The 13,709-nt window shown below is 39.2% G+C and overlaps 1 protein-coding gene across 3 annotated transcripts in view; it reads left to right on the forward strand.

Annotated features, from left to right (window-relative positions):
• The window catches only part of CDH6 (cadherin 6), a 131,084-nt gene that overhangs the window by 96,780 nt on the left and 20,595 nt on the right, over positions 1 to 13,709 (forward strand). For all 3 annotated transcript variants that reach the window (XM_081089708.1, XM_081089709.1, XM_081089707.1), the window contains exons 3-5: positions 7,245 to 7,539; positions 10,835 to 10,954; positions 12,951 to 13,118. In XM_081089708.1, the coding sequence (XP_080945834.1) occupies positions 7,245 to 7,539; positions 10,835 to 10,954; positions 12,951 to 13,118 (583 nt within the window). The remainder of the gene's footprint in view (positions 1 to 7,244; positions 7,540 to 10,834; positions 10,955 to 12,950; positions 13,119 to 13,709) is intronic.

Genomic DNA, 13,709 nt, shown 5'->3' on the forward strand with positions numbered 1-13,709 from the left:
TTGGAAAATTCTGCATTAGATCTCTATAACTCGGCACTTAAAATATTGTTTGGTACAGAGTATGCCTTTAATGAATATTCATAAAAGTGGATGTAAACATCGAGAGAAAAATACTTGTGTTGTAGTTAACAGACTAGACTAGAATGTCAGACTGCCTGAACTCAAATTCTGCTGCCGGTGGTTGTATGATACTGAAAAGTTATTTAACTTTTATCTTGCCTCAGTTTCCTCTTTAGTGTAGAGGGGTTAGGAAGAGATTCATAATGAGTAAAAAAATATCTAATCTATATAATAAATTTAGCACATTTTCTAGCCCATACTACAGGCTTAATAAATGCCTGCTATTACCATTTTCCCAAATCCCAGCCAAACCAATTCCCAAATGATCTATATATATAAAAGCCTAAGTAACTGTCCAACTGTCTGACTGTCCGACCAGTAGCTATGACATGCAATGACCACCAGAGGGCAGACAGTCCGACCGGTAGCTATGATGCACACTGACCACCAAGGGCAGATGCTCAACACAGGTGCTGCCGAGCTGTGGTGACTTGGCAGCTGTGGTTCTCGGGTGACACACCCAGAACCAGAGAGGAGGGAGCGCAATCCCGGTATGTTACCCTAGAACAGGGGTGGGCAAACTTTTTGACTCGAGGGCCACAATGGGTTCTTAAACTGGACCGGAGGGCCGAACAAAAGCATGGATGGAGTGTTTGTGTGAACTAATATAAATTCAAAGTAAACATCATTACATAAAAGGGTACGGTCTTTTTTTTTTTTTTAGTTTTATTCATTTCAAACGGGCGGGATCTGGCCCGCGGGCCGTAGTTTGCCCACGGCTGCCCTACAACCACCCTCTCGCAATTCAGAACCCCTTGGGGAATGTCCAAGAGCCAGTTTTGGCCCGATCCCCGCAGGCCAGGCCAAGGGACCCCACCAGTGCACAAATCTGTGCACCGGGCCTCTAGTAAATAATATAAAAGAACACTTTAAAGATAAAATATTCCCACTGTTATAAAGTGGAAAATTTCCACAAAATTATTTACATTGTATAGAAGAAATTAATTTTTCAGGTCATTACAAGAGGCAACATAGCATAACTAGAAAAAGAACATAGGATATAGAGATAGCCCAATCCTAGGTTTTGTCAGAGAAAAGGAGATTTTCCAGATTCTTTTAGAGCCCTTTCAATGAATCAAAAGATGGGTCTGGCCAGCTAGAATTAAACTCACTGATTCTATCTAATAAAGCGGGACTATGCTAATTGACCCTCAACAACATTGCAAAGATGGCAGCACCCACAGCCAATAAGGAGGGAACATGCTAATTGACTGCCACATACTCAGAGATGGCAGCACCCACAGCCACAAGATGGCGGCGCCCAGTCCCCTCAGCCCTGCTGGGGTGGCAGGCACGCGGCAAGGCCAGGCCCCTCCATACGCCTGCCTCCAGAGTCCCCCAGTCCCCTCAGCCCCCCAGCCACCCAGGGCCGGCCCAAGGCACAGGCAAACCTCAGATGGCAGCTGCCCAGGGCCGGCTGAGGCTTACACTTCCAGAAGTGGCAGCAGCAGAGTTGTGATGGGGTGCTGCCTTCTCCTGATCGCCAGGTTGCCTCCCGCCCCTGAGGGCTCCCAGACTGTGGACAGGGGCAGGCCAGGCTGAGGGACCCCCCACTCCAGTGCATGAATTTTCATGCACCAGGCCTCTAGTCATGTATAAATGTCATCACCAAAAATTATTGGTGCCAGGCTCAGGGCTGCAGGCCACGCTTCCATCCCAGCTTTCCTCTCAGATTTTATAATGGGAATCAGCTCTTCTCGTCACCAAACACATGTGGTGGGGTACTCCTGCAGCCAAGGGAGGCATTTCACATTTCTGGCTCCTAAATAAGTGCACACGCACAACCCTGTGCGTATTTGAAGTCATTTTACTGCCCTGAGACAATGTCTCTGAAGTCCTTAAAGGGGGCCAGGGAGCAGGGGCAAGTTTGTGGGTACAGGTGAATGGGGAGTCGGCTTTTCCTTTCCCTTTGGGGAAATCATGTAGTGAGGATGAAGCTCATTTTAGCTCCCCGGAGCCTTCCAAAGCTTCTCCAGGGCAAGAAAAAGGTGGATGGTCCTATAGACAGTCCCTACCAAGGACAAAGCAACTCATTAGCTACAACCAAGGACAATGAAGGAGTCATAGTCAGACATGAGGGCCTATGGAGAAGAGAATAGAGCAGGTCACCTGGGACCTTAAGGAGCTGAGGTCATGATTCCACCTGCCAGAACCACAGACACCACTAAGGAAAGTAATGGATGAGAGACTAGCAGGCTAGAGACTAGCAGGCCAAAGGAAGTGCAAGGACTACCTTTGGTTCCAAACGCCCCAAATTTCCCTCTGGTTCAGGCCATGTGGCTCTCTCTTTTTCATACACCCAGATGTCATCTTAGACTAGATCAGGGGCAAGCAAAGAAAGCTGAAACCAGAAAGACCAGGATTTATTTAAAAGAGTTATCTAAAGAGACTATATTATTGAATCAGACAGACTTTATTGAATTGCATTAAATTATTGACTCAATATTCAACCTAGAGTTCCTAATATTCAATAGGATTAGAGCTTGAGGGATAAGCTATTTAAAAAAAAAAAAAAGGCCCTAGCGGGTTTGGCTCAGTGGATAGCATTGGCCCATGGACTGAAGGGTCATGGGTTCATTTCTGGTAAAGGGCACATACTTCAGTTGCAGGTTCTATCCTCCACCCCCACCCCACCCTCGCGCCAACAATTGATGTATCTCTCACACATCAATGTTTTTCTCTCTGTGTCTTTCCCCCTCCCTTCTACTCTCTCCAAAAATGAATGGAAAAATATCCTCAGGTGAAGATTAATAATAATAATAATAATAAGGAAGCTGCATCTAACCTTACATATCTGAGTGCAGTGTGAGAAAATATGGGATCCTGCAACTCAAGGGAAAGAGTATTTCTATTTTAGCTGACATTATTACTTTTATTAGCCCAGGCACCTACTCAAGGCGTCCTTTGACTTTCTCCCACATTGAACCTTGAAACCATGCCATGCCCTCATCTGGTTGCTAAATCATTTTTCTCCCATTAGTAAATCTAAACTCCTCCAAGAACTCTTCGGAAACCATCAAAGATCTAACACGTTCCCTGACTCCACCTTGTCCAACTTATAACTTCCTTCCATGCTGTTCTCCATCTTTTCATTTATTATTTTATTCCTAATACTTAAAGTACTTAACTACCTAATTTCTGCTTTTATTCGGTATCTTTTACATATGAGTATTTATGAGCCTAAATTGCAAGTTTGTAGAAGACAGGTATTGTTTTTAATTTGTTGCCTCTTCAAGACAATAAGTGTTTTTAAATGGTCTTGGTTGACAGTTAAATCATGTTTGTTATGGAACAATGTTTCCATAAAATGGATCATTTTCCATACATTATTCATTAGTTTCTGCAAAAGGGGTGATACTTGAAATATGATTCAGTAAAATCTTGTAGCTTCTTCACCCTTAACAGGTGTCTTCTGTCCCAGTCCCTAGTGTAATTACAATGGTCAGTGTACTTAATATGCTTATAACTTCTTGGCTCTTTTCAGCAAATACAAGTGACATAATTGTATTGAGGTTTCATTGGTTATTAAAGAAATTTATTTAAGAACTGAGACAATAAGTTGTATTCCTCCCTCATATTGCTCAGATTGGACCATATGCCTAATGTTTGGTAATAATTGCTAAATTATCTGGCAACTTTAGGAACATATATTCTTGATACATGGAATTATCTTAAAATCAAGTGAGAAAGGGGATGGAGGACACTAAGATTTGCTTTGGTGATACTCTCCATGGGGCCACGTCCCCAACCCAAATTTGTCAAGGTGATGCACTTAAAAAAATAATAATAATAAATCAACCGAAAAACAAATAAGACCAAGAGCTCCTTCTAAAACCAAATGCCACAGGTATGTAGTAAAAGTCCCGCCGGCGTCAGATGAGATGTGCCTTTCTGAGGGAAGCGGGTAATTTTTACTTGATGGTGAATCGTTGAAAGTGAACCAGATGATTAAGCTTAATGGAACAGCCACATTCAACTGAAATTAGTAAGAACATGCCTCCGGCAGCCTACAACCTTTTATTTGTTGTTGTTTAACTTCTGCCTTTACAGTGGCCGTGATGAATGACATCACAAAAGAAAAAATCCAATTAAAATCTAAGTGCTCAATAAACCCCTAATGTCTGCTTGTCACCACCCCTTTCACTAGCACCGATGTCTTATGTTTCCTTTTTTCCTCAAGAAGAGAGAAAAGAACTGGGCCCCGGGGGAGTTCAAGGTAAGGGGGGTTGGGGGAAGTGGGGAAAGAATTATACAAAAGCTTCTGAGGTTCCTGTTGCCTTGCACCCCGTCAGACACACACCCTGCAGGTGGAGGGGATGAGGTTAAATTGTTTTATCACATACGCCTGAGTGAAGAGGTGCATTTTCCCACTGGGTTTCAAATATTGGTAAATCAGAATTGGGATCGGCAGAGCAATCCCTGTTCACCCTCTTACTTAGTGTCTCTGCTGCTCTTCCGAACCGTCTCGGGTGTTTGTTCTATAAGTCATCGAAATGGTCTCTCCCGACAGCTAAAAATAAGCTTCTGATTACTTTTACCTGAATCAATCTTGTGGCCAGATGTGGTATTCACCTACTGAGTGTGCAACAATTACCATCGAGAGGGGTGTGAGAACAGGCCAAGGGGAGTCTATAATCTAGTGGAATGCAGAATATAATAAATCACATGGGAAACTGGCAATTGCCACCTGGTAGAAGAATACTGGTGTTGATAACAGATTTCACCTTAGAGACACTGTGTATTTGCAAAATTGGGTTTTCAAAGTCCTTACAACAAAGTTCTCAAAGTCAAAAGTAGAGCAGAAACATGCTTATGATGAACTGAGAGTTTAAAATAGTAATGATTTCTTAAATTTGGAAGGAGCTTTGTCATTTATAAACTCATATGTGCTTTTATCACATTTACATAGCATTTAATGTGGTATTTATATACAGGCTTTAATTAGATGCTCATGACAGCCTTGTCCTGTAGCTCTTATCATCATCGTGTTACTGATAAGGAATCTGGCACAGGGAGGTTAATTGACTGCTAGGATCCTATATTTGGGGAGGAAATAGAATGAGCAAGACCTATACTTAGGGCTGCGGCTGCAGGGCTCCAGCACTGTGCCAGGGCGCTAACCATGGCTGCCCTGGAGCCAGGACCCAATGGGCAGTGATGTTGGTTGCGTTCCTCATGAGCTAATGAAATAGCTTTTTAAGAGCTCACTTCAGTCATTAGAGTTTGATGGTGGAGAGTTAAATGTTCCCCAGTGGCTCTTTCTGTGTAATCATGGTTTCAACGTTTTCTTAGCATATCACATTACACAAATCATGGAGTGCTCTTGTTTTACATTTCTTATTGCGTTTGTCTCACTTCTAAGCAATTTCCTCCCCATGCGCATTTATCTTCCATTATTTCTGTCAAACTGCTTTCAAGGCCACTAATTGTATGAATAATATTCTCTTCCTCAAACCCCGCTATTAACCAGCGTTAGCTGTGTGGCATTGGACACAATTTCCCATCTCTAAAAACCGGGAGGTTGCACCCAATAGTCTAGAAGGCCTCTTCTTGCACTTTAGTTCTATACTTCTGACGCTTTCACGGGAGCTGTGTGATTTGGAAAACACTACATAAAAGGGAACTTCAGTTTTCTTGACTCTGCGGTGATGGATTCAATTAGCTCATGTTTCCCAAAAAGGCTTCTTTACATAAAAGAACTCAGGAAAGCTAGATGAAATAAAGTCAAATATAATTTTGAACTGTGTTCAGTCTTTCATATGTTAATGGGCAATGGATGACGCCAAGAAAGAGGCAGACTATAAAGTATTTCCCAAACTTATTGGACCACAGAACCCTTTTGAGTCAGCATTTTATATAAATTGCATTCCATGTGATACACTTTTAGAAAGGCAGGGTTACATTATTCTTAGGATCCCTTTATTACCCTGAAATTCTATTTTTAGATTTGTGTCTAGACTGTGAGCATTCCATACAGCATTAATCAGGAGGGCACAGAGCTGGTTTACCTTTTGCTATTGTTGCCATAACTGTTGTAACATGGCCCATACCCTGGTTAAATGAAGTTGAAATAAGGTAGCGATTAGCAGCCTTCCCACTGAAACTAACTTGTCTGTATGTAGCTGATATTATAACGGGTTTGAAAATAGTTCTCAGTAAAGAGCACTTTTGGGAAATCTATAAATAAGGGTTGTATTAGAAGACCTATGGGATACTCTAGTCAACTCTTTGGAAATACTCTTTGGGATTAGGTAACACGGGCTACTTTCCAAGTTACAATCATCCTCTTCCAAGTCAAAGGTCTCTTCACATTCATTTAATTCAACCCTTTACCTGACCCATTGCCACGACTTTAACCATATTAGAGTCACTGCTTGATTACCTTCAGGAGCAGGAACCCACTACTTCCTAAGGCAGATTATGCAATTTTAGGCGGCTCTGCTTTGTAAGTGGTCCTTTCCCATATTAAACTAAAATCTAAGTGTTAAATGTTCTTATTCCAAGTAACCTTGTAAATGATCTAGTCCGCAGTTTTCAAGGCAATGTCCATAGCGGTACTTAAGATGTTTTTCAAATGCTTCAAGTTAGATTTCATTCATTGATTCATAAATAAATACATAAATTTCATGTAGAAAATCGATTATAGTCTCCATTATATTAGATTCAAAGAGATTTGCTAGCTCCCCTAAATTCAGTATAGAAGCAGAGTGTACCCTGGTCTCTCTGATTCAAAACCCAAAATCCTTTTCTTTATAATATATTGCTTCTTTAGTGTGTCCACATACATAAAAGTGAGGAGGAGAGTGTATTAATATAATCTAAAAGCTGTAGAAAAAAATAGTTTCATTCCAGCCAGCCTTGTGATTACTCTGGCTCTTAGTTTTCCCTTCTTCAAAATAAGGATTACTACATTTTCTCCAAGCTCTGTTTCAGTTCTGGAAATTTCTATGACTATAAGGAAACATGTTCATTAATGAATGGTATTTACTATGGGGGACTGAAGTCACAGTAGAAGAAAAGAACTGCATCCCTTAGAAAGGATTGAATGAAAGCATGCATCATAAAGACAAACAGTTTAGAATCACGTTTGATTTTTACTTTCTTTAATTTTTTTTCTATACTAGTTACATTCAGACCAGGATAAAGGAGATGGATCACTTAAATATATCCTTTCAGGAGATGGAGCAGGAGATCTCTTCATTATCAATGAAAACACAGGGGATATACAAGCCACCAGAAGGTTAGACAGGGAAGAAAAACCTACTTACATCCTTCGAGCTCAAGCTGTGAACAAAAAGACAGGGATTCCTGTAGAGCCCGAGTCTGAATTCGTCATCAAGATCCATGATATCAACGACAACGAACCAATCTTCACCAAGGAGGTCTACACAGCCACCGTTCCGGAAATGTCTGACGTGGGTGAGTGGGACATGATCTCAACCAGGCAATGCTTCTCCTCCAGTTCATCAACTAAACAAAGAATCCTATGCGTGAAACTTACTGATTGAATAAATATAGATGCTAAATTCTAAAGTACCAATTTTAAACCATCTACTTATGTCCCTTTTGTAAGTACCCCCGTGTTTCCTAATACTATTCTAGTCTCACTTTATTATCCTCTTAAAGAAAACTGCATTTCCTCTAAAGATGAAGGTAGAGTGAGAGTAGGAAAAAGAAAGAGAGCCATCTCATCTACTTCTCCCACCCTAAATTCCTGCTCTATTTCCTGGGCTGGAAAACAGCAGCCTTCTCTGTTTCTCTGAGCACTTACTGGCATTAAGGCTCCAAGTAAGAATCTCCCCAGTGGAAAACAAAAGCCTGTATGTACAGTCCAGACTAAAGAGTAATGACTGTTGCTTTAAGTGACTGTATATTTAAAGAAGAGACTCAAAGAAAACTTATTTTCAATCCATAAAAAATATGCAGAGGATGTCTAAGGGAGATCTTTTACTAATTGGTGGAAATTAGTAAATTACATTAATATGGTAAATTAATATTTTGTGCACAATTCTACCAATTTTAAAGTTAATATTTGTGCATTTAATTTGCTTAGACTGGGAGAAGGTAAACAGAATTTCAACTAAGAAAAAAAATCCTACTGACATCATTCTTAGCCACATTAATATACTTCGTGGGAGACAATGACAAATATTAAACTACTCATGTAAGGTTATTTTAATTTTCACTCAGTCTCAAATTCAGAAGAGCTGAATTACATAATAAAAATGTTTCTACAATTCTGAGTCATATATCACAGCTGTTTCAGTCCAAAGTTCCGAGACTTTAAAAATATTAATCCATGGAAATGCTTGTAAAACATCTAAATTTTTCTCACGAAGAAGTTGCTCATCCCATTACTTAAAGCCACTTTGTTTTGTTTGAAAAAAATCACAGATTTTCACCAAGTAAAGAGGAGAATTAGAATTCTTTTTAAAGGGAAGATTTGTTAGGAAGAATATTTTTCCATTTGGTGGTAAAAGACAGAAAGAATTAATAAAGGATAGTCTTATCATCAATACCACCCAGGACAACCGTAAGCAGATGTGCAAATTGTCACTGAACAACTCTCTGGGTACCATTGACTTTTTTGTATAGAGAGATAATTTTTAATTGACTTTATTGGGGTGACATTGGATAATAAGATTATATAGGTTTCAGGAGTATAATTCTGTAATATATCATCTGTATATTGTATTGTGTGTTCGCCACCCAAGTCAAATCTCCTTCCATCACCATTTATCCCCCTTTTACCCTCCTCTGCCTCCCCCTACCCTGTTTTCCCTCTAGTAATCACCATACTGTTATCTGTCTATAAGGTTTGTGGGATAATCCTTTCACCTTTTTCATTTAGACCCCTTCTCCTTTCCCTTCTGACAGCTGTCAGTCTGTTCTCTGTATCTGTGAGTCTGTTTCTGTTTCATTTGAAGCCATTATAGAGTTAAATATGTAGTACAAATATTTGGGAATGGCTAACAGAAACATATTTTGAGAAAGGGAGGTCTTTTTCTAATTTGCACACAGGCATGGGAATCTTGATATTCATCATTATTATAAATTAACATGGCATTATTCTGATATATAAAAGCATTTTAAAGAAATTAAATAAAGAAACAAGAGCAGAATGTAAAAATGAACTCTGGTATCACACAGACCTAAGTTTGAAGTTACCTCTACTAACAAACAGCAGTGTGGTTTAGGTAAATGACTTGATTTCTCTCACCCTCCAGTTTTATATCTCTAACAAATAATTAATAGATGTCAACTCTAAGGTGAAGACAAAAAGAGAAAACAAGTGCACAGCCCCAGTACAACATCTGGCTACTCACAAGTGCTCAAAACGTCCAGACAGTCGTATTGTAAAAGCTATTAAATTTTTATTGATGTCAAATAAGAACGTGTTTGTTGACTTCTGCTATTAGCTCTCACTCTAAAATCATGATGTTCTCATTCTCCCCAAGTCCCTCATTGAATTAAAAGGGTGTGTGTTCTATCTCAGGCACCAACATGCTGCATCCAGAGCAGCCAACCTTAGCAGTGCAGCATATTTGTTTAATACATGTAGTTAGATAGTACCCACGCAATGGAAAAATGCTAGTATTCCCTAAATGTAGCTTCCCTGCCCTGTTCATAGACAGAACCTTGGAGGTGTGCTTACTATTTATCTACCAGGAATTCTAAAAGTCGGCCACAAAAATGATCTTAATCAGAGGATCTTACCCTTTTTTTGACGTCACAGACCCCTTTGCGATCAGATAAAAATCTATGGAACTTCAGTGAAATATATATGCAAGCATATACATAAACATTTGCATGGAATTTTATGGATGTTAAGGATACTTCAAAGGTTATTAGGCAACTCTGGTTCCTTAAAATAAGAGTGCTGATCTAAAACACCACAGTTTTCTTTGTACATTTAATTATGATCATTTTGGGGTATTACAGGTACCAGATGTGTATCCTCTGTTGATTCAATTAATTCTTTATTTAATCCCTCACTTAAGGTTCAAGGCTTTTCAATCTCTTAGAATTATCAGGTAGATTTGTTACTTAGGATGCTTTTATTTGCAAGTAACAGAAAACTCAATTCAAACTACTTTAAACAATATAAGTACTTAGTGGTCACATTACTTAAGGCCAGAAATGAAGTAGGCTTTAGACATGGTTTGATTGGAGTTCTATTTTCCCTAAATTCTCTGTTCTGCTCAGCTTTGTTCTCAGGCTGCCATCTCTAATGTCACTAAATAGCGACTGCATTTTCAGGCTCCTCTGCAGCACATTCTAGTCCAGTAGAAATGACAGAATTTCCAGCAAAATCATGAGTGGCCCCCTGATTGGACAACTCCTAAACAAATCCCTCTGGACAAAGTAATGCCAGATTCGGATTGACTAGGACCTGGATAACTTAAAAGAAGTGCCATAGCAAGAATCCAATCAAATCCCACCTTTGGAGATGGATTGCGATCAGTTCCATCCAAAGTCATGATCATTCCCATGCTTCCCTTTAACCTAATCCTTACAGTATTTATAAATGGCGGTCACTTTCCTTCAGAGTGAGGGATCCAAGCCTTTTTAACCTCGCATATTATTGAAGTTCCCCACTGCCTTGCCATGATAGTTTTGGACACAAGCAAGATCATGCTTTCTCTTATGTGTGCCTATCTGGGATCTGAAGTGGGCCCTTACTGTGTTTTCAATTCATGTTCTGTCATTACAGGCACAGTTGTTGTCCAAGTCACTGCCACCGATGCTGACGACCCAACATATGGGAACAGTGCTAAAGTTGTCTACAGCATCCTGCAGGGGCAGCCCTATTTCTCAGTTGAATCGGAAACAGGTTAGAATTCTATTTTTATCTCCTTTTTACAATCTGTAATTTTAATTGACATGCTTGGCTAAGCTAGCATATTTTTTAATAAAAAACAATCCACGTGATTGAATTTTTTTAGATTTGCCTGCCAAATACCAGTAATATAAACATAACACACAGATTCTTTTAATCAAGAAATATGACAATGGGTCTTTCATCCACTATTTTTATATATGGCATATTCAGAAACAATTACACATTGCTTTATTTTTTTTCTTCCAGTTTGGGATGAAGCTAAAAGATCAAGCCCTTCTGATAGCTATTTGGCTGTTTAAAAATATTCCAATTCTTCTTTTTCTAGGTATTTGGTAGGTTTGCATTTCTCTACCATGCTCTGAAGCTAGATGTAGCCATATGATTTATTTGGGCCAATAAAATGTGGCAGTGATGTGAGTTACTTCCAAGTGGATCTTTTGACCTGGTGTATACTCCAGCATGTGCCCTTCCACTTGCCAGAGTGACCCCAGATGGGAGCCAATGCTGAGATGCTTCTCCAGCCCAGAAATCTGAGTATTATGATGAGTATAGTTGCCTGCTGGCCTGCTCAGAGCATGAGAAAACAAACTTCGATGGCATTTAGCCACTGAGATTTTGTTTTGTGTGTTGTTACCTCATTGTCTACCCCATCCAGACTGAGATAGCCCTAATAAAGTGGATTGCTTTAATGGAATTCTTTTTTTCAACACCTCCTTTTTCTGCACTTTCTCCACAAAATAACGTCCTATCTTATAATGAATCATTTTAGTGAACATCATTTGTACTGTCTTTAAATTCTACACTTATTTTTGTTGTCATAATAGGAGTGGAGTTTCTTAGAAACATTTTTCAAGCTTCCATTATTCTTAGTAGAACTCAAAACCCTCCTAGGTTATTACATTCAGTTGGAAATCGATGGGTTAAGAGGGGCAATAAACTTGGAAAGAAGCCCAAGGAGAAAGAAAATGTCGAGTTTAAAAACAATGAAGATGAAAAAATTAGAATTATTCAACTTAAAGAACACAAGGCTAAGGTATTTAGATAGAAGTACTGTTGTTTGGAGAACAGAAATAACAGCTCCACTTTCAATGAAGCCAGGACTGCAGGAAAGAAGCTGACCTGTTTTCTGAGGTATTGTTAAAAACAAGAAAGATTTTTTTTTTTTTTTCAGTTTCATGGCTGTTCCGCACTGGAATGTGCTACCAGAGAGAGTTAAAAGTCTTCTCCAGTGATTTTTGAAAGAATGTTGTTAATTTAAGCATGAACCCTACCTAAGAAATTAGGCAAACTTTCACAAGTTCTTCCAACTCATTATTTTATAACTACTTAACAATGAGGTAAACTTCACCTAACTTGAGAATCTTGGTCACTGCTGGGGCCAGCTGAACTAATGTTCACATCAGCTTTAGGAAATCTTAAAATCTTTTGGATCACACAATATGATGATTATGAAAGAACTGATGCTGGGGGTGGGGGCGGGGGGGGGGAGTTAAACCATAGTTTCATGGTTTAGAAAATCCTGAGAACATTCATTATGGTGGGTATATTTGCTGAGCAATTAGCCAATTCAGTAAAGTGAAACTCCGGTGACAGTTCATGTATATGGCTTTCTTTTAACAATCTCCTCCTAATGCACCTAAATATATCAAGCAACTTCGGTGGTATACTATTGGGCCACACGCCAAGTTACACTTCGCTGTGTCATCTTATAACACTTAATATTTATACTACTTACATTCTCCATGGTTGCAGGATTTGACTTATTCTTCTTGTATTGTAGGTGATTCTTTTAAATGCATCTCTCTCCCCTATGTGGTTTTCACTTCCTTCAGTATAAAGGCTACCTATAATCATTTTTATGTCACCGATGACATCTGCATAGTGCTATGCATATTGTGGGTGAAAAATCTGTGTGTTTGCATAAATAAACGACTCCATAAAGTATTTTTAATATATTCCTTTCCACTTCTGAATTTCATATCCATAGGTATCATCAAGACAGCTTTGTTCAACATGGATCGAGAAAACAAGGAGCAGTACCAAGTGGTGATTCAAGCCAAGGACATGGCCGGCCAGATGGGGGGATTATCTGGGACCACCACAGTGAACATCACACTGACCGATGTCAACGACAATCCTCCCCGGTTTCCCCAGAGTAAGAGCATTTGAATGATGACTTTCTTCAGGGCACTTTTGTAAAACTCTAAATTGAAGAATGATATTTATTTTCGATTGTTGCTATTAATTGTCAGAATTAATGAACTTAGTGAGAACTGACACTTTTATTAAGAATGAGTTGACAATGCTTACACTCAGTAGATGTGAACATTTATGTTCCTGAATTGGAAATTAGCCGAGCGATTTCTGATATGGCTGTCATTGCAAATGCAACATCATTGTTTCCTTTTTCCTTATTAAAAAGACAACCACAGACATAAATTTGCTTGCTCAGAACATACGCATTCAAGCATGCTGCTATTTGTTAGGAAAAATTTGACTTTATATTTTGTGAATTTAATCAGCCATGTAATCTCTTTTAAATCCTCACGAAGCCTCGTAAGAGGAGGATTTATCATTTTACTGTTTCTAAAAATACATCTGTGGAAATAACTGTGCACTTAATCCATTTATACTCAGAAATAGTTTTCTACATTATGGTTAATTGAGATCCCGAAAACCATCTCCAAAACTATTAACTCTCATGATTATGTAGGAAGGAAGAAGAAGGAAAACCAGCCTTCACAAA

This window comes from Myotis nattereri (assembly GCF_964212035.1).
Source record: "Myotis nattereri genome assembly, chromosome: 4".
NCBI classification, from domain to species: domain Eukaryota; kingdom Metazoa; phylum Chordata; class Mammalia; order Chiroptera; family Vespertilionidae; genus Myotis; species Myotis nattereri.